Source organism: Ixodes scapularis, unplaced genomic scaffold, assembly GCF_016920785.2.
Source record: "Ixodes scapularis isolate PalLabHiFi unplaced genomic scaffold, ASM1692078v2 PGA_scaffold2__306_contigs__length_199485367, whole genome shotgun sequence".
NCBI lineage: Eukaryota > Metazoa > Arthropoda > Arachnida > Ixodida > Ixodidae > Ixodes > Ixodes scapularis.
In genome coordinates this window covers 119,723,860-119,751,084 of record NW_024609857.1, presented here as the reverse complement: position 1 = coordinate 119,751,084, position 27,225 = coordinate 119,723,860, and the positions used below count along the sequence as shown (strand labels likewise).

The following is a 27,225-nucleotide window of genomic DNA, read 5'->3' as shown; positions in this document are numbered from 1 at the left end:
TGTTGCACAGTGAACAATACGAAGACGCTGAAGATGGATCGACCTGTAAGAACGAGTCGCCTGCCAGAATGGCTGGACTGATGAGCAGTGCCTGCAAAACCTCTATTGCTCGGAAGAGGGGAGTGCTAGGCACTGGTACAAAAATCATGACACTTCTTTGACATCGTGGGACGTTTTTAAGGGTGAGCTGAAGAGGACGTTTGTCAACCAACATTGCCGAGAGAGAGCCGAAGACCTACTTCGAACGAGAACCCGGAGCCCCAACAAGGGTGTCACCGGCTTCGTGGAGGAAGTTTGCACCTCGGCGCCTGTGCCGACTCTAAGGCTACGGATGTTAAGAATCCTCATGCGGGGCACCTCCGACTTCAACATCAAGCGTGCCTTGCAAATCCAAGCCCACAGGGAGGGCATCACGTGACTTTTTTGATGCCCCGCCATAAAAAGTTCAAATTATATATGAACCAGCGTGATGTGCACGGGAACCTGTCAAATATGAGTTGGGTGGTTGTATAGAATGCAGTGGTGCTTGCAGCAGCTCTTGTAGCAGGAAAAAACGGGTTTTGGAGCAGAGATTCCCACTTTTAAACCAGACAATTTTGAGCTTTCATGTCAGAAATTATACAATCTCTTTGAAAGTTAGCCTGTAGAAAAGACTGCAGCGTTGCGAGGCTAAAAGTGTTATGCCTACAGAAGACCTGGCCTGTACAGATATTTAGTCATTTATTGAACAATCATACGCTGACAATTTTGTAGATGTCTGAATTGCATCTGCAGTCCGTGTTTGACATAAAAAGATGTTTTTGGCTACTTTGTAGAGGGTTTGTACCACGGTGACATATTTGTCACGAGTTCAACATCAAACGAACACTATATTCAACCTGCTGCTGTTCATAGAGCAGCTAAGCAGGGCACACTGCTACTCTAACCGATCACAACTAGCACAAGCTATTCATCGTGATTGATGTGAGCACCGTTCAAACAAAAACTGACAACTTTTCGTTAGGCATGTGCAAAAAATGAATTTTAGGTTCGAAGCAAATTCAAAGTGAATAGTAATAGATATTTTGACCAAATCATTTTTAATTAAATATTGACGAGCTTTTGCACCTTTCTCCACGCCTTTTACTACATACAGTTAAACCATGCTTAAACAAAAATTCAACTGGACTCACAAAGGTTGTTCCTAACTGCCCACTTATGAGTTGTTCAATTTAATCTAGCTATATTTATTGACTGTAGCCTCAGAATGTCCACTACCTACATTGAGATGGCAAGTAAATGACAGATTTGACATAAAATTAAACCTATAAAAAGGCCCAGCCATACCTAATTGAGAGATTTATAAATCTTCTGCCTATACGAAAATATTTTCTTTGATTCTGAATTGAAAAAAAAAAAAAAAAAAGCACGAGTGATGATTACAGGTTTTTAGAACATTGCTGCTTAACATATACCCTTGCGTAATAGCCACAGTTAAATTTTGGAAGATTTTACTGCAACCATATCCTTATTCGTGCTTGCTCTTTTATAACCCTCGCGATAGGGGCGCCGCGACAACAGTGCACCATACTAGTTTGAAGGTGTGCTTTCTGCCTAAGCGAGTGGCTGCGCTGCAGCGAAGCGAGTCGCGAGATCGCTGTGCCCGCTCCGCGGGTATTGGTTTTCAGCAGAGCAGCTCTACTTGAGGAGAAGTGCACTCAAGGGGGCTAACCCGCCACGATCAACACTTCGAAAAGTATGAATATAAATTTCCTTTGGAAGTGAATATCAAATAACGTATTATTTGAAACTACTATTAGAAAATTAGAATATTCGAGCAGCCCTGCTCGTTGCACATAGTACTTATGCATCAAGAAAATAAAATTGCACTTTCTTAATTTTCAGTGGCACCACCAAAGATGTCAGATGCCAGACACTTTCAGCTTCCTTTTCGGGAACTGCTCCCTTTTGGCGCACACATGGCACAAATACAGCCTTTGGAGCAGCATGTAGCAGGTTATTCGTCCTGGCATAGTTTGGCGCAATTGTCGCAGCAGTTCTACCACTGAGAAAGTGGCCGTAGTGTTGCGCTTGCTTCTGTCCGGTAGAGCTTGCGTGAGCGAAGGGAAGGCGAGGCTGGTGAGGCCGAGGTGGCGTGGACCTGCCAGACGTTGCAGATATCTCAAAAAGCTTATCCAAAACCAGAAAACCTCTAGCTCCACGAGAAAGCAATCGAAAAGAAGACATGCTCTGTTCCAAGACAAAAAAGAAGCTGCTAGTGGCAAAGGAGAATAGTGAACAGCTTCCGGCCCAAAATTATTTGCTGCTGTCAAAAATCATCCAAGAGCAGTTGGCTGGCTTGACACCAAAACAGCAAGCTGCTGTCACTTGCCGTTTCGGTGCTGCTTCAAGAAAATCACGTCAATGGATGAAATACAACAAGTCTTGGATACTAGTATGTATCCTCATGCGAATGAGAAGCCCAAAACTCTATGAGCACATCTGCAAGCAGAGCATTCTTGCGTTGCCTTCCAAATCTTGCCTGCAGACCTATATACGTGGCTGAAAACAAAAGAAATGAATGCATTCAGCCTTCACGGGGAGGCATTGCATTCAGTCTTCACGGAGGCGTCAAGTCATTGGGAGCACTAGAAGGTTTTGCTGACCTCAGCTCATTTACTCCTGGGGACCAGAAAATGACGTGTGACCATGGCCTGGTCGTGATGTTCCAGTCCTTTCATTGTGAGCATTTTGTTTGCATAATCTATTTTTCAGTACTGAAGGAGGTAGGATGTACCTACTTCAGTCAATCAATAATGATACTGATTCGCCTATAACATTATCTTGATTAATACAATTTTTAATTCAAGCCCAATTGTCATGCATGCATATTCACTGCTTCTGCAGGCGACTGGACTCGGGTCCATGGAACATTCGCTTCAAGGAGCAACGTGAAGGCAGGCACCCTCTCAAAGATCTTTCTAAAGGCTACTCTCCTCGCTGAGCAGGCTGGCCTTTTCATCGACTTCGTTATCTGAAATGCAGCTTCCTGGAATTGAAGTATGTGCAAATCCTTTGGCATAAAAGGTAAGTATGTTTTAATCTGACAGGGGTTGTGCGCTTTCACTTCATACTTTTTTGTAATGGGTGTAAACACATACATTTGTTTCTTTTAGCATCCGCAAAGGAGATCTGCTGCAAGGTGCGTCATCCTGTCGACAGATGGAGAAGTTTACAATCTCTTTCGGACGGGGGCCCAATCAAGTAACCGAGGAGGAGTGGAGCTCTGCCATCACGAGTTCCGAGCTTCTCCCACAACTCCGGGCTGTCCAGAGAGCCCACGATGTGGCGGTGAGGCTAGGGCTCCCCGTCCCCACGTGGGAGCGGCCCGCGGTGCTGCCCTAAGGGCGGCGCTACTCAGGACCTCAATAAAGTTCTTTGTCTGTCAGTCTTTCGGACTCCCGACACGTTATCAAATGCATCCGCAACATTGTAGTGTCAACTGGTGTGCAGACTCCTGATGGTCATGTCCGCATCGAGCATGTTGAGGAGGCGTGGAAATGTGATAAGGCAAACGTGAAACTTAAGGTTATGCCCACCATAACAAAATCACACTTGCATCCTAATCCTTTTGAAATGATGAAGGTCAACTTGGCCTTCAAGCTTTTCAATGAGGAGGTGCTCAAAGGCCTGTTTTCTTACAAAAATAAGATGGCATTTAGATCCATCACACCAACCGAGAACTTTGTGAGGCTGATGTAAAGACTAATCTTTATGACGGCTCGAATCTACTCCATAGCGTTGAAGCCACATAATTCACATGCTGCGCTCTTGGCAGATCTTCTGACCTACCTTAACGAGTGGGAAATGTATGCCAGCAAGCACAATGGTGGCTCCATTGGTGCAAGCACAGCCTTAAGCCTGCATGTGAAAATAAGCAGTACGCTTTCCCTTCTTGACTATGTAACGTCCGTGCTGGGGTAGGACTACCTTCTCACTGCAAACTTAAGTCAGGACGAAATGGAGAACTTTTCTTCTCTTGTGAAACAATCGTATGGGTGCAATGACCATCCTATGCTGAAGCAGTTTTTTCTGATTGTTAACTGCTCAAGTTCTTACAATGTAGCAAAGCCCCTCAAGTCGGGGAACTCTTCCCCAGAGCTGTTAACAGACCTTCTTAAGTCCACTGAGGCCCTAGGCCAAGGTGAGACCCACATTTCAAGTCTTGTGGATGAACTCCTAGATGGTGGCAGCTTGGAAGGTGCTGACACGATAATCAAAGCCAAAGGGTATGAAACTTAATGTCCTGCCAGCGCTGCCTCATCAAAAGAAACAGCATCAATAGGGGAGCACTCTAGCTTGGCAATTGAAAAATGTGACAGTAGGCTGGTCTATTACATTGTTGGTTATGCTGCACGTAAAATAATAAAAAAAAACTTTGTGCTCCGAGTGTGCTACAGAACTTACTGTGCTCCCTCTGCAGGCCGAGCAAAATCCTAGCTCGTGCTTCAAAAAAGCTTTTGACCATGGCGTCTACTTTACCCTACTGAAGCCTTGTCAAACTTTGTGACTGCATCGGAAACGCTTTCAATGTCTTTTTTCAGCTACGAGTTGCACTGTTTGAGTGTCGCAGATTTTTTGTCCTTTGTACAGAACCTTTCATTTGACCATGTTGGCTGTGTCGCTCACAATAAGTTGACTACAGTGAATTTATTAAAGTTCTATGTTCTGACTAGATTACACTTTTATATGAAGTCGGTCAACAAGGAAAAAGAATCCCGTAGGGAAAGGCAGAAGCTCCTCAAAAAGATGAGGCTGGCGTAAATACAGGGTGCTTCAAACAAGAGTGAAAGTATGTTTTTAAGCAAAGCACACTGGATATAAAAAAAAAAAATGGATCCTTCAGAATGACTCCATCGACCCTGGTGAAAGTTAGGGAGTGCAATACATGTACAAATGTACTCAAATTCAATAATTGACTGTTTTAATACTTTTGTTAGGATAGGTGCTCATGTTGAAAAAATCAAGGTGGTTAAATTTCAAGAATGTTACTTTTGTAGAATTAACCTAACCAGCCTGTGATCTAATATAATCCTCTCCAAACTTTCTGCAAAATCTGGCTAAACAGGATACAACACAGGAATAGCGGTGCCACTGCCAATCTTTACAAGTTGCATGAAATTTAGCTGTATTGTGTGGAAGGTTTGGAGAGAGACACTTCTGAACACGGACTGGTTAGGACAATTCTATAAAATGAAACTCTTGAAATATGGCCACCTTCAACCTTCTAACATAACCCAATACCCTAAATGCAGTATTTTAAAAGTTGTTTAACAAACTTCAGTTAATTAGTTATTCTTTATTTGCTCTTTTCTGCCACAGTCAATAACATTATTTTGAAGATATAATTTCTTTATTTCTAGTGTCCTCTGTTTAAATATATTTCACTCTTGGTTCAAACACTATGCATCAAACTTTGCAGTGGTGTTCTAAGATGCTTGCTGAAGTTATCCATATTCCTAGTCATTTCGCAAGGTATTCAAAATGAACAAGTTTTATATGAAGTGTTGGGCATTTTTTCTGGATTCTTTGTCATTCCGCATAGTATGCAATATATTCTTGTCGTCTGTTCAACGTTTAGTGTGTATTCCTAAGAATTTCACAAGATATGCAGAATAGTTTGCATTACCATTGTTAATTATTGTTGCTGAATTTCTAGTGATCAAACAAGATTTTCTTAATAATTTGCAGATTATTTCTTTAATGTTTTGGGTTTTCCAGTCAATTTCATTTTCCTGTTTTCCAGTCATTTTCATTTTCTTACTTTCTAGTCATTTGCAAGATGTGTATTGGTCATTTTATGTGTTGTGTATTCCCAGTAATTTATTGGACATCTTACCATGTGTCATTGTTTAATACAAATCACACTCTTTCATTCCACAGAATGTTATTTCTTTCTATAGATATATTTTTGTAACTTTTAATCACATCTCTCTGCACAACATGTACTATGTTTGAACTTGAAGGAGTTATCTTTGGATAGAGAATCGAAATCATATTGCAAAGTCAGTACGTTATTTTAGGCATTATTTTGCTAGCAGTAGTTCTATTCCTAGAAAACACCCTTCCCGTAACGTGAAAGTAAATTGCGACGTCGCAGTCGTCAGCGTAGCAAGTTCGTTGTGCTCCGCTTTGCGGCAGGAGTTTTAATCGTATATCAGTTTGTGGTCGTTCCTCCCTTCTTTTCCCTCATTATTCCCGCATTAATTCTACGCGCCTAATAGCGCTTAAAACACTGCACACGCGCTTTCTGGCTCCTCGAACGCGGACCCTTCACCAAAGTCTGCTAAATATAAATCTATTTTTCCTTTTATCATAAAGAGGAACATTCAATTTTGACAAGCCCACAACAAGTGAAAAGAACTTCCTTGGTTTCAGTTGTGCTTGTATTGCAATCTCAAATGAAAATGCATCCTGTGCATTTAAATGTCTGGGTTTTGTTTAGGCCATGTGTCGTAGACGCTTCCATTCTTCTCACAAGGTGAAAAAATAGAATAAAAAAGCAGATTGTAGGAATGAAATGCACAAACTCCTTATAGTAAATGATCATCTACACGTCCAGTGATGTTGGCTGACCTGGTGGAAAGGCTTAAAAAAAGATAGCCCTTCTAAGCATCATTGAGAGACATGTGGACCCTGACAAGTTACTGCAGCATGCCAAATGAAGGTATGTATTGAAAATCCGAAGTCTATGAAAATGAATGATTAGTATTTCCTAAAGGTGACTCGGTTTAGAAAAATCCCAGGACTTTCTAATTGAAACAATACTTCTATCCAATTTAACCTTTTATGGGACAGCAGGACACATGCGTCCCACTTTTTCTGTTCCAGCGGAATCGCTCTCAACAATTCCATAGTGAGATTCAGTTTCGGTCCGACTTGTGGACATTCAAAGCAACATTCCCTGTATCGTTTGACTGTTATAGCACAGGGGGCGGAGGATACAGGCTTCTCAAATAAGTGTTTCATTGTCCCGAGCCATGTGTAGTGAACCGACCCCTTCGGCCAAATCTCTTCTCCATGATGATCCATTCGCTGTCAGCTCAGTGAGCTAGACGACCCACTTCCGGGATGACTCCTTCCCTTCTTGAAGCCTGCAGATGGGCACGTTCGTCCTTACCCGCCCCCAGCCTGGGAGACCACCGAGTCAGCTGCCCAGCCAGCCTTCCCTAATCCCTTAATCCCTGTCCACGGCCGCTCCTTCGTGCTTGGGTTCGGGCCAAGAAGCTGGACAAGGTCGGCCGCTCCTTCGTGCTCGGCCAGACATGCTACCTCTGAAAATCTTTCCTCCCTCCATCCCTTCCCTCCCTCCCCTCCCTCCATAGCAGTCATTGAAAACACATGTGCTCGTCGATCACGTTGGATAGAGGAAAGCAAACTCTGATCGCATTTACCGACCGTGTTCAGACAGCCAACATAGCTTGGAACGGGCAGAACCAGAAACAAAGCTGTCGTAGCCGTTGTTCGGGTATAACAATGATTTATTGCGGGTTAAAGGCAATACGTGTAGTCAGCGACATCCAGCCGTGCCCTCACATGGTTGCGCCGTTCTCCCCATCCGCTGGTACCCCGGAGCGAGAGTACTCCGTGCGTAGGCGCGTCGCGGCGCTGCAGTCGGCGGTCGCTCGCAATGCCACTCACGACAAAAGCAGGTCATCAAAAACTTTTCTCTTGGTTGCTGATAGATGGCACCCAACACTTATGGAAAAGGCCCATTTAGTGCGTGCGGAACTGCCTCGTCAGTGCGCACTCTCTACATGCTGCTAACTTTAGAGTATTTAATCAGGCTTAAGGAAGGAGCACGAAGAATGAGAGGATAAAAGTGGAACTATTTGCTAAAAAAGATATACAAAACAATCGCACAAGGATTTTACTTGCACCTTTATATCTTACATGTTTGGCAATTACTGCATCTGCCTTGTCCTATTGCCTTGAAAGAAGTAGGTTTCCTGTTCCAATTAACAGACACACTGAAGAAGCTCTTGAAAAGAAGAGGGCAATGAAAAAACTTCGGAAGACAGTCGTCCACTCTTCGGATTTGGAATCTGAGGACGACGCTGTACCACAGCCTGACAAAGCAACAGCTAAGCAGGTAGAGAGCTCTTTATTGTTTTAAATATCAATGCCTACCATTGGGGGTCCCAAATACTTTGCTTCTATGGCTTATTACGAAGAAAGTATGGGATAACTAAAACTTTTGTATCGCAACAAAATGTCCAGGAGAATAAATTTAACCCTCAGTCCTTCACTTGGTCGTGCAAGAGGCGGTTTGCTGATCATTGCAGAAAATCGCCGAATGGGTGAAATTTCCGTAGAGTAACTTTCCGATGACGTGATAAGATAAGCGAGGACAGGGACATAGACAATACCTAGCGTTGCCACCGTAATGGGTGTGATTCCGTCAATGCTTCACCTATTGAACCATAAAATTTTACTTTCTCTTATGTGCTTTTCTTTTCAGGTAAAGACAAGGCTAAAGGAACTTCAGCAAGCATCGAAGAGTAGTGCGTATGAATGCATCTTAAAAAACCAGCTGGTGAATGCTCAAACGAAGAACTGTAAAACCACATCTGCTAGCAAAAAATGTACCACAGATAGTGCCTTCTGACTTATGCACAATTGCCTTTTCACCTTGCACGGTGTGTCACCATTTGGCAAAAATGTAAAGTGTATTTTTCTCACTGCATAAGTTAACTATGTGCTTCCATATGCTCAGTCGTCACTGGAATATATAACTAAGTAGTAGGATAAAGTGCTTTAGTTTCAGGACCTACCATATTTTAATGAAAATGTCAAAGTGACTTTCAATTGTTTTTCGTTTGTTCTTTTGCAAAAATGGTGGCCAACAGAGCCCACAGGTGTAGAGATATGTACTCTTGAACAGTAGGAATGTACTTATGCGAATAGGACCTATTTGTTTTACTGCGGCAGAGGTTAAATGCCGGAGGGGGCCAGAGACGAAGAGGGTCAAAGTCACACAGCCTGACATTGTAGCCAGATAGAATAGCACATAGGCAGACTTGACCTGATTGACCACTATGTTGCATACTATCAAATCACTGTGCGCAGTAGGAAATGGAAGGTCCTCGTTTTTACACACTTTTTGGACATGGCATGCTGCAATAGTTGGATAGAGTGCCAGAGAGATTGCGACAATGCCATAGTTCTCAAAAAGGACAGGCTGAATCGGTTGCACTTCAAAGCAGTTATAGCTAATGCGCTCGTACAAGTAAAGTCATCCACTTCAAGGGGGTCTCGAGAAGATGCGCAAGGTGACGAAGAACCGACTACAAGCAAGAGGACCAAGGTAATTACACTACCTACGGATGAAGTATGGTACGACATGACTGGCCAATATCCTAAACATGTGAAGCTCAAGTTCCAGACGAAGTGGAAAAACCCTCACTGCAACAGTGACAGTGGAGGCACAAAATGCCACGTTTTCCTTCACCTACAGAAAATAAACTGTTTCCTGGACTTCCACAAGCGTTAAGTCCCACAGTACATACTTGGGTACAAAGAAGCTCAGTAATATCCCTTTGTGTTTTTCAATCTTACTTTTTTTTAATGTGCATTTGCTTCATGTGACATGCAATAAAAAAGTTTCAAAAACACTGCCAAAAGATAGAAGTCTCGGGACTGACGAGTCACGCTGCTCGATCTGCAGAACAGCATTGGACTAAGCAAACCGATGATGCGAGATTACAGTCCATGGGCTAAAACAGCGGTCTGGTCCACCATGTGGGTACACCTTGAAGGAGCTTTCCCAAATTTACAGAATGTGCTTATTAATGTAAAGTGTTGTTGCTTTTTGTATTCCATTCCAGTTGCCATGAGTGAAAAATACATTTTCTCAAAACTGGTTCGAGATCCTGGTACGGTAAGACATTAGATTTTACTCATGAGCCTTGAGCAGAAATGGCCAACTTATCTGCCTCTTCATTGTCCACAATCCCAAAGTGACCTGGCATCCAGGAGAACATTGTCTCGACCGCGTCGGAGGGCCCTGTTGATTTTAAATATGTAGGTGTAGAACAGGTAGAGAGATTCCATTGAGTTCTTAAGTCTATTATTCAGTTGGCTCTCGTCCAACATTGTTCACTTTATTAAGCCATTACAGAATATCTCCGTGTATACTGGAGTATGCGCCACGCCGCAACTAGAGAAACGCCAGCTTTTCTTCTACATGGTCGCGCCCACCGGACGCGGCTGCATCTTCAAGGACGAGGGACCCCAGAGTCCGCCGTCCCTCCACATGCCATTCAGGAAGAACTTCCCGATAGAGTCAAGGAATATCAAACGAAGATGAAAAAGTGTTCAGATGCCAAACGGGCAGTCAAGCACCCTGCTTTTGCTCCTGGGCAATCAGTAAATGTTTTCAAACCCAAACATTAGAGGGAAAATGTGCAACAAATATGCTCCACCGCAACACATAGACGAACAAGTAGGACCAGCCACATATAGATCGATGATGGAACCATATGGAATGCAGCCAAGATGACACATACAACATTGAAACCACCCCAACGTCAGCCTCTGTGGCTTGTGGACGATGAAATATTCCCCACTTCGACTAATGCGGCTCCAGCTATAAGCCTGGGCCACGTGCCACCTGAGGGTCTGACACCTGCAACTCTGCGTGCCGCAGCCCCCAGCGTCACTCCTGTACGTGCGGCCCCTGCTGCCGTTCCTGTTTTCGCGGCCCCTGCTGCCATTCCAGTCCATGCGGCCCCTGCTGCCGGCCCTGCTTTTGCAGCCCCTGATGCCGTGCCTGTCCCGATAGCCCAAGATGTCGTTTGTCCCACTGCGGCCCCTGTTGCTGCCCATGCAACTGCAGCCCCTGTTGCCGCCCATGCAACTGCGGCACACGGCCCTGGCCATATTGCTGTGCCACCTGGTGTCCATAATCCTGCGGCCCCTGGTGCCACCCATGTTCCTACGGTGCCAGGCGTTGTCCCTCATCTTACGGCTCCTGCAGCCCATGTAGCTGTGGTGCCTGGTGCTGCCCACGTACCGACGGTACCCGGTGCCCTTCCCGTTCCTGTCGTATCCACCGCCAGTCCTGTGGTACTCGGTGCCGTTCCTGCGGTATTCTGCACCGTGCAAGACGCGGTGGTTTTCAGAGGCCTTCCCGCCACCCCAGTCCCCGGTGCCGTTCCTGTTTCCGGTCTCCAAGCGGCCTTCCGCACCGCTGTTCCAGTCAACCAAGCCAGCAGCCAGCCACCAGTCCCGCCAGCTGCCCCGACTGCAGTCTTCCAAGAGGCCCCCAGGGTCGCTGTCCAGGAGGGTCCTGAACCTTCCATTCCTTTAAGCGGTGCAATAGACCCCTTGCGTATAAGGGCGCCCCTAGTGCCGCGCACAGGAACTACGACCAGCCGCCATGTTTAGGTCGTCGGAGCAGACGACGCACGCCGCAGGATTGTCGCCGGCCGGCATCTCTCGCCGCGCGCCGACTTTCGCACACTGAGCCTTGCGCCGAGCTTGGTGTCAGCGGCTGTGTTACACTACGGTAGACGATGGTTGAAACGTGCTGTGTGCCACTGTGCCGCCAGCGTGGCTACCGCGACGAGAACAGCAAAAAGGTAAGCCGTAGAAGTTTCTAAACAAACCCACGTGCGCAGGCGCGCACGCGATTTTTCACCCGCGTTTTACGCACCTGAACAGCCCGTGCGAGCTAGTTCGCTGCACCGTTGCCGGTGGCGCGGTACGCTTAAAGTCAATAATCGTTTTCAGTAATCGATCACGAACGAACAATGTGCTGTAGCGAAGGCTAGAAGCGTGAGCTCGTGCTGCCGAGGTGCGCCGTAGAACAAGAAGCTCGTGCTCTTAGATGCGGCACGTCGTAAGGTGAAACGAAAGTATACAAAAAGCTTCGCACTGACAGATCACTTCGTGCGAGGAGCATGTGCAGTGCCTGTGAACGAGAGCGTTTCCCGAAGGCGTAGCGTATGATGCGGAGTCACTGCTGACGCTAGGACGCACATTCTAGAAGCCTCTGCGATTGAAAACCTTGAAGCGGAGAACGTGAACATATTTGCCGACCTGTTTTCCTCGTGGCTCGACGTGCAAATCCTTGCGGACGAGATGGTCCAACGGCTCACGCCAGCCAAGTTCAACAGGTTTTTGGTTGAAACAAGTGAAGAAAAAAATTTCGGAAAATGATTTATACTGAACTCGTAGCACATTATTATGCTTTAGGAAGTGTAGTACAACTTAGCCAGTTGCTTCCCTCGTATTCGTAAACATGGTTTAGCAACATTTACAGCATATGTGAACTACGGGTGGCTTGAGAGTGATTGTTGGACATTTCTAATTATAGTTTTTTCTCGAACTAGGTCACATTCCACAAGTTTCCTTCTGGGAACAAACTACGGCGGAAGTGGATCCATGCTATCAGAAGAGACCCTGGTGCACACTTCAGCATTCAGCAAACAACCAAGGTGTGCTCAAGGCACTTCACGCCGGACAGCTTCGTCCCCAATGTGGCAAGCGGACGACAGTATTTGAAGGAAAATGCGGTGCCTTCTCTTTTTGAATTCACCAAGAAAGTCGTACCTCGACCGGTTCCCAACCGACAACCCCTGCAGACCAAATTCCTCGAACCAAACAGTACAGATGTGTTTTGCAGCGATGAAATGGCATCTCCCCCAGACCTAAATGATGTAGGAACATCAACAAGCCAAGTTCCAGGCTGGGCGGTGAACACAGATGCACCTGCAAGCATCAGTTTGACACAAGGCAAATGCAACTGTGCCTGCACAGAAGAATTGACCCAGATGAAGCTGCAGCTGAAAGAAAAGGATGCAGAGCTTGTCCAGCTAAAGGATCAATGTAACATTCTTCTGAACTGCAGCAACATCCTGAGCACAACAAAAAGAGACCTTGCACGAGCAAAGGAACAAGTAGTGTGTCTAATGCGGAGGAACGAGGAGCTGAAGAATGAACACACAGCTAAAATGCAAGAGCTCGAAACAAAATTGTCCGAGGCAGACAAACGGAAGAAGACATTTTCGGCAGAAAGATTTAAAGACGACGACAGCAGCATCCAGTTCTACACTGGCCTGCAAAGCTACGGTCATTTTAAAGGATTACTGCAGTATGTAGCCTCAGAAAGTGACACTGCTGATCCGGACCATCCAAATAGGGAAGCAAGAGGTCGTCGGCACAAGCTATCTCAAGAGGACCAGCTTTTCATGACGCTTGTCAAGCTGCGACTTGGTCATTTCCACATGCACCTGGCACACATCTTCAACGTCTCTACCAGCACTGTGTCGAGGGCTTTTGGAACATGGGTTAACCTGCTCTATGTCCGGCTGTCGGAGCTGGCATGGTGGCCACCACGTGATATTGTAGACTCAACCATGCCTGAGGAGTTTAAGGCACGGTATCCAACAACACGGGTGATTATTGATGCCACTGAAGATCGGTGCGAAGTCTCCAGTTCTCTGGTTCTGCAGTCGGGAACATACTCTCCATATAAATCGACAAACACTCTCAAGGGACTAATTGGAATTTCACCGAACGGACTTGTGAGCTTTGTTTCAGAGCTCTTCACTGGGTCAGCTTCAGACAGAGAACTTGTGATCAGAAGTGGGTTTCTGGAACAAGAGTTTGCACCAGGTGACACAGTCATGGCTGACAAGGGATTTAAAATCAAAGATCTTTTGGACAAGAAAGGTATTGGATTGAACTTGCCACCGTTTCTGACGAAGCAACAGTTCAGTGTTGCAGAGGTGCGAGAAACGGCTGACATTGCTTCTTTGCGGATTCACGTAGAGAGGAGAATCCAGCGCATTAAGACTTATCATATATTTGACAGAGTTGTTCCCCTCTCTCTTGGTCCCATAGTTAACCAGATGTGGACTATTTGCGCTTTTCTGAGCAACCTTCAACCTTCTATTTTAAAAGAAGTGGATTGAGCCAATGTATACATGTTTGTTTGTTTATTTGTACAAATCAATATTGAGTATTGAAACAGAAGCTTAAGGCTAAGCAGCCTTAAGTCCGTTCTACTTACAAAAATCAAAAGAAAAAATATTTACATGTACAAACTTTACAGGGGCACTGAAGTCATTTTTGAGATAGTCTTTTTATGGTGATAACTCAATCTACACACTTTAAAGGGGCCCTGAATCATATTTAAGCGTCTACCTTTTTTGCGGTTTCCACGTCTCTTGGGGTTCGGGCAAGACAGCGGGCACGGAGAGAGTAACTAAATAGCAGTGCGTAATATTTTAACCGGACGACGCGGAAACCTCCTCCACCGACGAGGGCGACCCGCGGTACCGAAAGTGTGCAAAATGTGACGTCTTTGGTCCTGGGCTTATTACTGGTCAGAGCCGCTAAAAGCTTCTTTTTAGTCGAAATACAAAATATAAGTGGTGCGAACCGTTTCAATATTTTTATAAAAGTAGTTTTTGTTCAGTATTTTAGATCAGAAAAGAAATGAATGCAGTTCATAAAGTATGGAAACAAGAAATAACCTGTTCACATACCCACCACCAAGCGGTGGAAAAGGCGGCGCATACTAGAAAGGAGTAGTGGGATCAGGCGTCGACACGGAAAGGTCCCGGATGAATGCGGTGGCACTGCGGTCGTATGGACAGGAGGATCCGACCGGCTGTGAGCGTTCCGAAGGCCTTCGGCGAGAAGCTTTGTCTTAAGGTTTGGCCGTTTCGCGGTATGGTAGCGCAAAGTGGCTCCCATTCTGAACTGATCTTTACCCCATGTTTCCTGTCGTTTGTTGCCAATAAAGTGTCATGCCGAATTAGTATTTAATCGCGCAGCGAATGCAATGAGAGCCACTCCAGCTGCCCGCTGCACACAGCCTATCCAGAACATGCTTTAGTGGCGCCCTCTCGCGCCGTCCACAAGGAGTGCGGCAGCCGTGAGCGCTCGATAAGCTCACTACCCCTCCTTTAGTTCACGACCACTCTCAAGCAACCAAGGACGTCATGAGGGAGGTTATTTTTTGCTTGTTTTTGTAATTTTAATTTGCCTATATAACTTTTAAAATAAAGGGAATTTCGAGAAAAGAAAAGTTGCACTAAGTTACTACGTTCAGTGTGCTCAGGTTCGGTGGAAATTAAAAACCACTAAAGAAGTCCTTGCAGGGCCCCTTTAAGGATTCTAAGACCCCAAAATTACAATCCTGCTTGGCCTATTTCCCACTTAAACGTTCTCAAAGATCACCGACATGCTTTTTCTCATGGGATATTTGTTCAGAGTGAAGTGGTTGACGAACGCGATTGTCGGCCAATTGCAAGCGATGGCTTCCCCTGCGGCCAGAAAATAGTTATCAGAATGTGTGCGTATGACTCTTTTCAAAACGAGTTATAATAAAATTGCTTAGGATCTATGCTTATTGTACGACTTTCCTTGGGCCAGAGAATGTGGACCGCAGTTTTGTATACTAGAACTTGATATATAAAGTAGCTAACACCTTGTAAACTATATAACAAAAAAAAATTACCTTCTTTAAAAATGACTTCAGTGCACCTTTAAGGGGGCCCGGTAAATTTTACCAGCTTCTCTTTACGACTTTGCTGCAAAGTATGGCAGAAGAGTAGTGAAATAAAAGTTGTCTAAGCTCTCTTTTATGTCCTCCCAAATATTCTTGTCAAACCTGATCCTCTGAATGGTTAGGAAGTTGATCCCATAAAGAACATAGTCTGCCCACTTGAGGTTTGTTACCCCCATCTGTCCTACCACTTGAGCAAAGTGGGGGTGCTCTGTCTTGAGATGCGGACGGTTAGAGCTGTCAAAAGCAACACTAATGTTACTTGCGAGCAGTGTGTCGCGATCTGCATTCCTCAAGGTGTAGAGGCACTTTACTTCTACACATCCCCATGGTGGTTGTTCCGTCGCGTCATACACAATTGCATCTGGAGTTGCTCCGAGCCATGGTTGATCAGGATCCACGAACAGCCCCGCACTCGACAGATGGACGTCTCGGCCCCTGCTCTTTAAAACGTCCTCGTAGCGTTGCAGTGCTTTAGGCTCGTTGACAATCCCATACCTAAAAAAAGTAGATACACAATACAAAAAATTCAAATTAAGTAATATACAATGTTTATTTCATTCTTCAAACTAGATCAGCACGTAGTTAGAAGTTACCACTACAGAACCATTGGTTTTTCATCGTAAGGCATAAAATACTGTTAAATGAAAGACCTACGACAGCATGCTGTGGGCCTCTCTCTATCAGTATGAAAATAAGACTATTTCATGTCGGACAATTATGTGAGAGGAGCGGGTGGTTCAGGCTGTCGAGTGTCGCGATTGTGGCAGTTATTGGTAAAAAAAAATATGGTGAAGAAGGATAGCGGGTACAAAGGTATCTGTAGCAGCATGCCAACTTGTGGCAACAGAGGTTTCCCTCGACTGGCAGGCAGCAGAGCCTGCCAGGATACACCTGTTATAACCTGTTATAACATGACACTGCTGGTGTACTACCACCAGTGTTGCAATAGGGGAAAAGTACATTCAATTCTGACGTCACCAGGCAGAAATCGAGGGACCAGAATTAAAGACGTGGTTTCACAGAAAGCCGCTCAACGAGTTTCTTTTTTTATCAGCGTTTCTTTTACAAGCAGCGTCAAGGGTGCCAATGCACGAGACATATATCTTGAACAGCCCTTGGAAAGAAGTAACGGCAATGCACTGCCAGAGCTATCAAAACGCCATGTTATTTCATTAAGGCATGCACCTCGCACATTTACAAAACAATGAATGACTGTACTTTTAAAACTGATAGAAAGCATGGATTTTATTGAGGGGCTTTAGGTACTCATACCGGTCGAAGATATGTTCCAGGCACCATTTCTCTGCCTCTCCCAGTAGGCTTTGTACAATCTACTAGCAGCTGAATTCGTCCCCCCAGAAAGCTCTCCCATAGCATTAGCAACAGTTTCTGGACCAAAGACACCTAGGGGAGGTCATGCAACATGCAAAACATTGTTTCTGTGAATTTGCTTAACTGATTTTGAAATGCTAAGCTCACCGGATGGCAGGAACCCTGGACAAATCCTTTGTTGAGGTCAGGTTTGCCAGTCCCTTCTCTGTCCACTCGCCGTGACGATGTACGGTGCCAAAGTTCGATGCAGTCAGGCGGTACTGCCTTGCCTGAAGCCAGGTAGCACTGTCGCGCTGCCTCCGCGAGTTCTTCTCAAGGTCCTGTGCTTCAAGTGGCGTCAGTGTTATTTTCTGAAACAAGCAGAATTACATTAACAAGTTTAGACAAGAACACAGTGATGTGAACACAAATCTTCTCTGAAACTCCTGGCTTCCTGTCTTTGTTAAAACATTTTTTTCCAAATTATTATAGACCAGAGGTGTGCAAAGCGGGGATTGCAGAGTAATGTCTTAGGGTCGCACGGCCCCAAAAAGGTTCTGGAAAATGTATGTGCACGAAACAAGCACAGAAATAACCATCCCTGAAGTAAAACCGAAGGTAAACGTAACGGGACCAGAGTGTGGCCCTTATTGTACTTCATCCCACTAGTTGCTTGCAGTGTAGATGAAGGCAGTGCGGGCCAAGGGGAGAAAGGGCAACCACTACGAAGGGAAGAGAAGATAAACCTCTTCTCCTCTCCAATGTTCTTAGTGCTCGCCCTTTCTCCCCTACTTGTGAGACAGAGTATGAGTATGTCAGGGGGCAGGGGCTTCCCAGCGGCATTGCGATGCTTGAGGTGTCGCAGTCTGAATATGTCTTGGCATCTGTTGTGAGCTACCACCCACACTAAAAAATGTTATTTACATTATCTTAAACTATAGAGACCTTAAAATGCAATAGTCTATAAGCTTCCATTGCAAGGCAAAAGACCCCATTATCTTTTACAGGAGAAAAAGCATCTGCCTCAAGCACTGTCGTAATAGCTTAAATAATATTTGATTCTAGAGTGATAGTCTAACAGACGGTCTGCGGTTTCTCTGTCCTCCCAATGCACACATAGCAGGTGCACTCGAAAACACTGCGCAGTCTGGAAGAAAAAGTTCACTGCACCCTGTGTTCGGCGTTTGCAAGTGCACCTGCTATGTCGGCGATGGGAGGACGGAAAAACCACGGACTTGTTATAGCTAAGTGTGATTAAGAGTGTACAGTGCTCTTGGTTTATAAACATTGTGCACTGAAATGGAGTATGGTTGGTCGTTTGAGACACCACGCAGCGGTAGTAAAGTTTATAAGTTGAAATTACGCTCCCAGTATGTTAGGAAAAAGTGAAAACAAAGCTAACCTCTAACAGAAGCCTTGCCTTCGTGCTGACACCATCCGGAACAGTCCACTCGTCGCTTTCAAGAAAAGGCACCATTTCTTCTAGTGGCCGCCCGATGTTCAGATGGCCAGGTGCCTCCAGCTCCTCGCACAACAAGATGCAAAATCCAAATGGGACAAGTGGCTGCTGGTAGGCGAGTGGAGAGCAAGCAAGCACATCGCCGCACTTGGAGCTGCACACTTGTGCTCGATCTGCAGCTCCCAACACTGCTACCAAGGAGGTCATCCCGTCTAGCTGCTGCAAACTGCTTGCGAATTGGAGCGCGGCGCTTTTCTTTTGACTGATAGTACGCTCCTTAGCCTTGCTGAGGTCCAGCCGACATGAGCGCGGCAAGTCTTGTCGTCCTTTGCCCACCCTCCGCCAGTCAACACCCTGCACACTTGAACCCTTGATGACCTGGCCCCTCGGTCTTCTCCAACGCTGTGGCAGATCTGTGCATGACAGATGTGCTGGGGCCTCGGTGAATCCCTTGCCTTGGATCAAAATAACCGTCTTCAGGACGGCCTGGAGGTGGCTGCAGGCTTGCTTCCCAGCTGGGCACTCGCAATATCCGTTAACAAGTTCACCGTCCTTGGTGATGGTGGCGCTCACGGTGTAGGGTGGCTGAGTTTTCTTGTGGCTCCTGAAGCATCTGGCTCTCAAGAAGAATCTGGAGGCCCTTTAAATGACAATGATAAGCGATAAGCACCTGTTCCCAATCATTACGGTCCTGACCATTTCATGCGAGGCACACCGCGCCATCTCATGCAGGGCACGGCAAAATGTGAAATATATTATCAGTGCTAGGTATTTCTGAGAGAACGTGCCAGTTTGAGAGCTGCAGCCTGCTACATGGCTGCGCGTGCGAATCGCTACACAGCTCCCGATTTGGGCGAGCCTGTTCTGCGGCGCAAGCCAAGTGACGGTCTGGCGTCGCTCGAATCGAGGCGCTTAGCTTCGTTTTCACAGGGACACACAGCTCAGCTTGCACCGCCCGACTAGCGCTGGCTTGCAAACAAGTCGTAAAACGGGGCGCGCACGTGAGCGATATGGCGAGCGACGGGTTATGCCATCGCTCGTCGCGTTGCTCGTTTCTGGATTGCCCGAAAAACCTCTCCCACCGCCCGGAAGTCGCTTGCATGCAGTTTGCCTCGGCGAGGGACAGACCGGGCGAAAGTTAGTCCTCGAAGAGTCGCCAGTGCAAGACAATCGTCACATGTGTTCACCCGACAACGCTATAATGTTGATCTCAAGGTTCGCGCTTCCCCCCAAAAAACACTTATAACCACTCACATTTCTTCGTCGTAGTTGGCGCATACCGTCGACGCAACGACGTAGCTCTCCGTAACTAACTTGTAGCTCCGGCGAGCTCCCTTCTCGGTTCCCGAGCAGGACGCCAGGCGGGCAAGGTCCGGAGACGAGATTCGCGGCAGCCGAGCCAAGTTGCTCGTCCATCCCGTCGTGGGGTAGACGCCGTCGCTCATGACGGGGCCAACGGGGCACGCTGGGGGCACGCACGTATGCCGCAAAAGCACGGAATGCTCACGTTGGCGGTTACCTCACGGTACGGAAAGAGGCGCCGAGAACGCTGACCTAAACATGGCGATTTCTGTCCCATGATGCAGTGCAAATCGAAACTGATGAAAAGTTCGCCGTCAGGGTGCGCAATTGTGCATGGGGTCTATATTGAGCACCGTATCAAGTTCATCCCAACTGGGACTCGTGTATTGCAGCGAGCTTCCGTCATGTAGCACTGCAACGGTCTCGGCAGAGTCCCTTAACTCCGTGGGGCCAGAGGTTGCCCACTCTCCAAGCCTTCAGTGGCTCATGATTCAGCAGAGGAACCGAAATCAAGTCCCCAGGCAACCCAAGAATCGACACCTATATCAGAATACGGTGGTGCACCCACACCACCGACGACATATACTCCACCAATATCCCCCTCGGACACTCCACAACGCCCCACGAGGCTTAGACGACTTTTTGCAAAATTTCGTGACTTTCTAGTAGATATGTATTCCAAGGATGCTCCTTAAAAATAACTTTGGGACTTAAGTCACAGTGGTTTGCAATTTCATAGAGTGTGGTGTATTTTTATGGTATAGATGTGAACAAATAGTTATTTTTGCATTTCTCATGTGTGTTCGAATGTCTAATTTCCATGTTATGGACATGGAAGTTTTGGACAAACTGCCTTAGATATTTGTTTTCATGCGTTGTGTAGTTTACCAAAGAGTGAATTACCATAGTTTCGTTTTCTTACACTCAAACAAATCGTGGCACCCACCTGTCAAAGTTTTCCAACCATTTTTTTCCCAGTCTCCCATGCACTGAGCAGTCTTCAGCTAAACAAAAATCAGTGGAATGGAATAGACGTATGTTCGTTTATCCGTTTACTTACATGACCATGCATAATAAACTGCTTCATTACCATAGTTCTAAGTTATCGGAGTATCAACGTTTCTTCTCAGTTTTGTACTACCCCTGATATTTGCTAAACTTACATGACCATACAGAGTAAACTGCATCATTACCATAGTTCTAAGTTTTCGGAGTATCAACGTTTCTTTTCAGTTTTGTACTACCCCTGGTATTTGCTAGACTTATATGACCATACAGAGTAAACTGCATCATTACCATAGTTCTAAGTTATCGGAGTATCAACGTTGCTTTTCAGTTTTGTACTACCCCTGATATTTGCTAAACTTACATGACCATACATAGTAAACTGCATCATTACCATAGTTCTAAGTTATTGGAGTATCAACGTTTCTTTTCAGTTTTGTACTACCCCTGATATTTGCTAAACTTACATGACCATACATAGTAAACTGCTTCATTACCATAGTTCTAAGTTATTGGAGTATCGACGTTTCTTTTCAGTTTTGTACTACCCCTGATATTTGCTAAACTTACATGAACATACATAGTAAACTGCTTCATTACCATAGTTCGAAGTTATCGAAGTATCAACGTTTCTTTTCAGTTTGTACTACCCCTGATATTTGCTAAACTTACATGACCATACATAGTAAACTGCTTCATTACCATAGTTCTAAGTTATTGGAGTATCAACGTTTCTTTTCAGTTTTGTACTACCCCTGATATTTGCTAAACTTACATGACCATACATAGTAAACTGCTTCATTACCATAGTTCTAAGTTATTGGAGTATCGACGTTTCTTTTCAGTTTTGTACTACCCCTGATATTTGCTAAACTTACATGACCATACATAGTAAACTGCATCATTACCATAGTTCGAAGTTATCGGAGTATCAACGTTTCTTTTCAGTTTTGTACTACCCCTGATATTTGCTAAACTTACATGACCATACATAGTAAACTGCTTCATTACCATAGTTCTAAGTTATCGGAGTATCAACGTTTCTTTTCAGTTTTGTACTACCCCTGATATTTGCTAAACTTACATGACCATACATAGTAAACTGCTTCATTACCATAGTTCTAAGTTATCGGAGTATCAACGTTTCTTTTCAGTTTTGTACTACCCCTGATATTTGCTAAACTTACATGACCATACATAGTAAACTGCATCATTACCATAGTTCGAAGTTATCGGAGTATCAACGTTTCTTTTCAGTTTTGTACTACCCCTGATATTTGCTAAACTTACATGACCATACATAGTAAACTGCTTCATTACCATAGTTCTAAGTTATCGGAGTATCAACGTTTCTTTTCAGTTTTGTACTACCCCTGATATTTGCTAAACTTACATGACCATACATAGTAAACTGCATCATTACCCTAGTTCGAAGTTATCGGAGTATCAACGTTTCTTTTCAGTTTTGTACTACCCCTGATATTTGCTAAACTTACATGACCATACATAGTAAACTGCATCATTACCATAGTTCGAAGTTATCGGAGTATCAACGTTTCTTTTCAGTTTTGTACTACCCCTGATATTTGCTAAACTTACATGACCATACATAGTAAACTGCTTCATTGCCATAGTTCTAAGTTATCGGAGTATCGACGTTTCTTTTCAGTTTTGTACTACCCCTGATATTTGCTAAACTTACATGACCATACATAGTAAACTGCTTCATTACCATAGTTCTAAGTTATCAAAGTATCAACGTTTCTTTTCAGTTTTGTACTACCCCTGATATTTGTTAAACTTACATGACCATACATAGTAAACTGCATCATTACCATAGTTCGAAGTTATCGGAGTATCAACGTTTCTTTTCAGTTTTGTACTACCCCTGATATTTGCTAAACTTACATGACCATACATAGTAAACTGCATCATTACCATAGTTCGAAGTTATCGGAGTATCAACGTTTCTTTTCAGTTTTGTACTACCCCTGATATTTGCTAAACTTACATGACCATACATAGTAAACTGCTTCATTACCATAGTTCTAAGTTATTGGAGTATCAACGTTTCTTTTCAGTTTTGTACTACCCCTGATATTTGCTAAACTTACATGACCATACATAGTAAACTGCTTAATTACCATAGTTCTAAGTTATCGGAGTATCAACGTTTCTTTTCAGTTTTGTACTACCCCTGATATTTGCTAAACTTACATGACCATACATAGTAAACTGCATCATTACCATAGTTCTAAGTTATCGGAGTATCAACGTTTCTTTTCAGTTTTCTACTACCCCTGATATTTGCTAAACTTACATGACCATACATAGTAAACTGCATCATTACCATAGTTCTAAGTTATCGGAGTATCAACGTTTCTTTTCAGTTTTGTACTACCCCTGATATTTGCTAAACTTACATGACCATACATAGTAAACTGCTTCATTACCATAGTTCTAAGTTATTGGAGTATCGACGTTTCTTTTCAGTTTTGTACTACCCCTGATATTTGCTAAACTTACATGAACATGCATAGTAAACTGCTTCATTACCATAGTTCGAAGTTATCGGAGTATCAACGTTTCTTTTCAGTTTTGTACTACCCCTGATATTTGCTAAACTTACATGACCATACATAGTAAACTGCTTCATTACCGTAGTTCTAAGTTATTGGAGTATCAACGTTTCTTTTCAGTTTTGTACTACCCCCGATATTTGCTAAACTTACATGACCATACATAGTAAACTGCTTCATTACCATAGTTCTAAGTTATTGGAGTATCGACGTTTCTTTTCAGTTTTGTACTACCCCTGATATTTGCTAAACTTACATGACCATACATAGTAAACTGCATCATTACCATAGTTCGAAGTTATTGGAGTATCAACGTTTCTTTTCAGTTTTGTACTACCCCTGATATTTGCTAAACTTACATGACCATACATAGTAAACTGCTTCATTACCATAGTTCTAAGTTATCGGAGTATCAACGTTTCTTTTCAGTTTTGTACTACCCCTGATATTTGCTAAACTTACATGACCATACATAGTAAACTGCTTCATTACCATAGTTCTAAGTTATCGGAGTATCAACGTTTCTTTTCAGTTTTGTACTACCCCTGATATTTGCTAAACTTACATGACCATACATAGTAAACTGCATCATTACCATAGTTCAAAGTTATCGGAGTATCAACGTTTCTTCTCAGTTTTGTACTACCCCTGATATTTGCTAAACTTACATGACCATACATAGTAAACTGCATCATTACCATAGTTCGAAGTTATCGGAGTATCAACGTTTCTTTTCAGTTTTGTACTACCCCTGATATTTGCTAAACTTACATGACCATGCATAATAAACTGCTTCATTACCATAGTTCTAAGTTATTGGAGTATCAACGTTTCTTTTCAGTTTTGTACTACCTGATACTTGCTAAACCCACATGACCATGCATAATAAACTGCTTCATTACCATAGTTCTAAGTTATCGGAGTATCAACGTTTCTTTTCAGTTTTGTACTACCCCTGATATTTGCTAAACCCACATGACCATACATAGTAAACTGCTTCATTACCATAATTCTAAGTTATCGGAGTATCAACGTTTCTTTTCAGTTTTGTACTACCCCTGATATTTGCTAAACTTACATGACCATGCATAATAAACTGCTTCATTACCATAGTTCTAAGTTATCGGAGTATCAATGTTTCTTTTCAGTTTTGTACTACCTGATACTTGCCAAACCCACATGACCATGCATAATAAACTGCTTCATTACCATAGTTCTAAGTTATCGGAGTATCAACGTTTCTTTTCAGTTTTGTACTACCCCTGATATTTGCTAAACTTACATGACCATGCATAATAAACTGCTTCATTACCATAATTCTAAGTTATCGGAGTATCAACGTTTCTTTTCAGTTTTGTACTACCTGATACCCAGGTAGCACAAAACATTATAATAACATTATTTTTTTGTTGTGTAAGTTGAAATAACGTTTTGTGTTAGGTGTAAATGTTACGGCAACGTTCAAATAAAACACTCAACGTTTTAGGTATGTTATCAATGTTGGTGTAACATTCAAATTAAACATATAACGATAATGTTGTGTACGACACATTATAACAACATTCAATACATAACTGTAAAGCAATGTTGTGAGCACTAACATTAATGTAACATTTAGTAACATTATGCTCCTAACATTATTCTGAAGTTTACAATGAAACATAGTAACAGTGAATGGAGAACCATGAAATAATGTTGCAAGAAGTAACACTGAAATAACATTTTAACATATATTTCCAATGTCATTTTGAAGCTTACAAGGAAACATAACATTCAATGCAAAATAGTAAATAAATGTTAAATAGTAATACTGAAATAATGTATTGGTTTGATCACATATCTGTTTTTCAAACTTCAAATAATTGTTGCAAATACTTATATTCAAGAAATTGTTTGACAATATTGTTTTTAACATTATTTTGAAGTTCACAATGAAACACAACATGCAGTAACAAGTTATTTATTGGTGTAACATTTTGAAAAGAGTAACATTTTTGCAAATGTTGTAAGAAAATGTAGTACACTATTTTAGTTTCCGATTTTATTGAAATGTAGCGTGAAGGTACAAAAAAATGGCAAGCGAAATGAAAATATATGCTATGATACTTTTTTGCATTTCTTGTCTTTTGCCCTATAAGGATGGAAGCATTTTGATTAAGCTTTTCTGTAGCAGCTGCTAACTCCAAACAATGGAAAATCTTGGATACCTATATGTAGAGCCCTGCATATCCGCGGATTACCTGTGGATATCTGCAGTAAACGGGCGGATGCGGATGAAAATTAAACAAATTTTGGCAGATTGCAGATTGGATGGCAGAGGCTGCGAATATCAGCGGATACGGATTTAAATTTTTGCCCAGCGGCATTCAGTTCGTCGACTGACGTCTCATCTACAAATCGTTTCGTCGAGATGAAACGTTTGATCGAAAGGCTTCTCCTGTTCGTTTCATCGAAAAACCTGAGATGTTTTGTTGCACACAACCTTGCTATTTTTGTAACAAACTTGTTGAGTCTCGCCTGGATTACAGGGGAGAGGGGGGCATGGTTTGGTTAAGCTCGCTAGCTTTTAGCAGCTTGGTGAAGAAATGCGTTGTCGACAAAACATTGCAGCGGCATGTGCCCACAAAACGTACAGCGTCGATGAACCGTTTGTCCATGAAAAGTTGTCCACCGATACATATTTCCACAAAAACGCGTTTCGAAGAAACAATAGGGATCCTAAGAAAGATCTGATTCTCACTGAAGATCGCTTCAGTTAGTGTGTTTCCTCTCGTCAAAAATGCTACCTTTAAAAAAAGTAAAGATTGCAGGGCATCAATTGTCCCAAGAAAGCTAGCACATTGGCAGGGAAAGAGCTGTAACTTTTTCTGGGCAAAGAAAACTTCAAACGTACAAGTCACAAGGAAGTAAAGAAACGTCCCCCTCTTCGCAAAGAGTAGTGTGGTCATGATTAAAAACAAAAAGTGCCTCGACAGCGAGTGCGACCCTGTGGCACCACGGTTTGTAAAGTTTCAGAGTCAACAGCGAACTTGCATAGGCAGACGGTAAACTGCCTCTGTGTTTCTTTTTTGTATGCTTAGAGCCCTAGCCAAAACGCCTGGTAGTTCATGTTCGTCCAATTACGACGCCAGTGCGTCGTAGCCGGACTAATATGAACCTCTATTACTTTTTAATTGTTTAACAGAACTGTAATGTCATATTTAGTATGCCCTTTTTTAACTTTTATCCTTCAAAAGTATGCGTCCGCATAAAATAGGTGTTACAAAGCAAAAAAAAAAAAAAAAACATATATAACCTTTTTGTGCGCTCCTTCTGGGCAGAGTGTCGCGGATTCCTAGGATGATCACATAACTGAGATGATTTTTCCTAATCGCTTTTAATATAAATCCGATGAAACTGATAATGATAAAATGACACTTCCTTTGAATGGCGAGCCAGATTTCTTTGGTACAAAGATAAGCAAACAGCTTAAAAAGTGTCATTTCTATTTTACAATGAATGCCTGGATTGTGAGTCGGATCTGGTTCCACATTTTGCGGATGCGGTTCGGATACGGATACAATAATGTAAAAAGTATGCGGATACAGTTTGGATACAAAGTATGCAGATGCAGATCGGATACGGATACAATAATGTAAAAAGTTTGCGGATACGGTTCGAATACAAAGTCTGCAGATAATTAAACTGTTATCCACGCAGGGCTCTACCTATATGTAAGATCTAAATGAAATGCAGCGTAAAGATACAAAAAAATGGCAAGGAAAATTAAAATATGTGCTATGCTACTTTTTTGAAAGAAAGACAGCCACAAATAGTATGTGCTTGTTTCACTTGTTTTATGTTTCACATTAATAGATTCACTTCCCTTTACCAGGAAGGCCTGAGGGAAGAGGAGGTGATTATATAGACTACGGAGCTTGTGGATAAGTGAAGTGATGATGTGTATCACGAAAGCGCTTTCATCCCTTCTTCATAAACAGTCAGTCTCTCCGCTTGCCAGCTTGATC

At 43.4% G+C, this 27,225-nt stretch overlaps 2 protein-coding genes and 1 pseudogene across 2 annotated transcripts; 2 read left to right on the top strand and 1 right to left on the bottom strand.

Annotated features, from left to right (window-relative positions):
* The first annotated feature begins 3,322 nt into the window (after positions 1-3,322).
* LOC115330446 lies at positions 3,323-4,803 on the top strand (annotated as a pseudogene).
* Positions 4,804-11,555: 6,752 nt separating this feature from the next.
* Positions 11,556-13,958, top strand: LOC120844075. The gene is made up of 2 exons (XM_040215677.1): positions 11,556-11,621; positions 12,375-13,958. Exons 1-2 carry the CDS (start codon positions 11,556-11,558, stop codon positions 13,956-13,958), a joined length of 1,650 nt encoding a protein of 549 aa, XP_040071611.1.
* A 1,406-nt stretch (positions 13,959-15,364) lies between these two features.
* On the bottom strand, positions 15,365-19,777 carry LOC115330270. Its single transcript, XM_040215651.3, has 4 exons — positions 19,587-19,777; positions 18,276-18,972; positions 17,042-17,244; positions 15,365-16,057 (listed from the first exon to the last, which is right to left on the bottom strand). The coding sequence occupies exons 1-4, from the start codon at positions 19,775-19,777 to the stop codon at positions 15,574-15,576; spliced, it is 1,575 nt and encodes a 524-aa protein (XP_040071585.2). The 3' UTR covers positions 15,365-15,573.
* Positions 19,778-27,225: the final 7,448 nt, after the last annotated feature.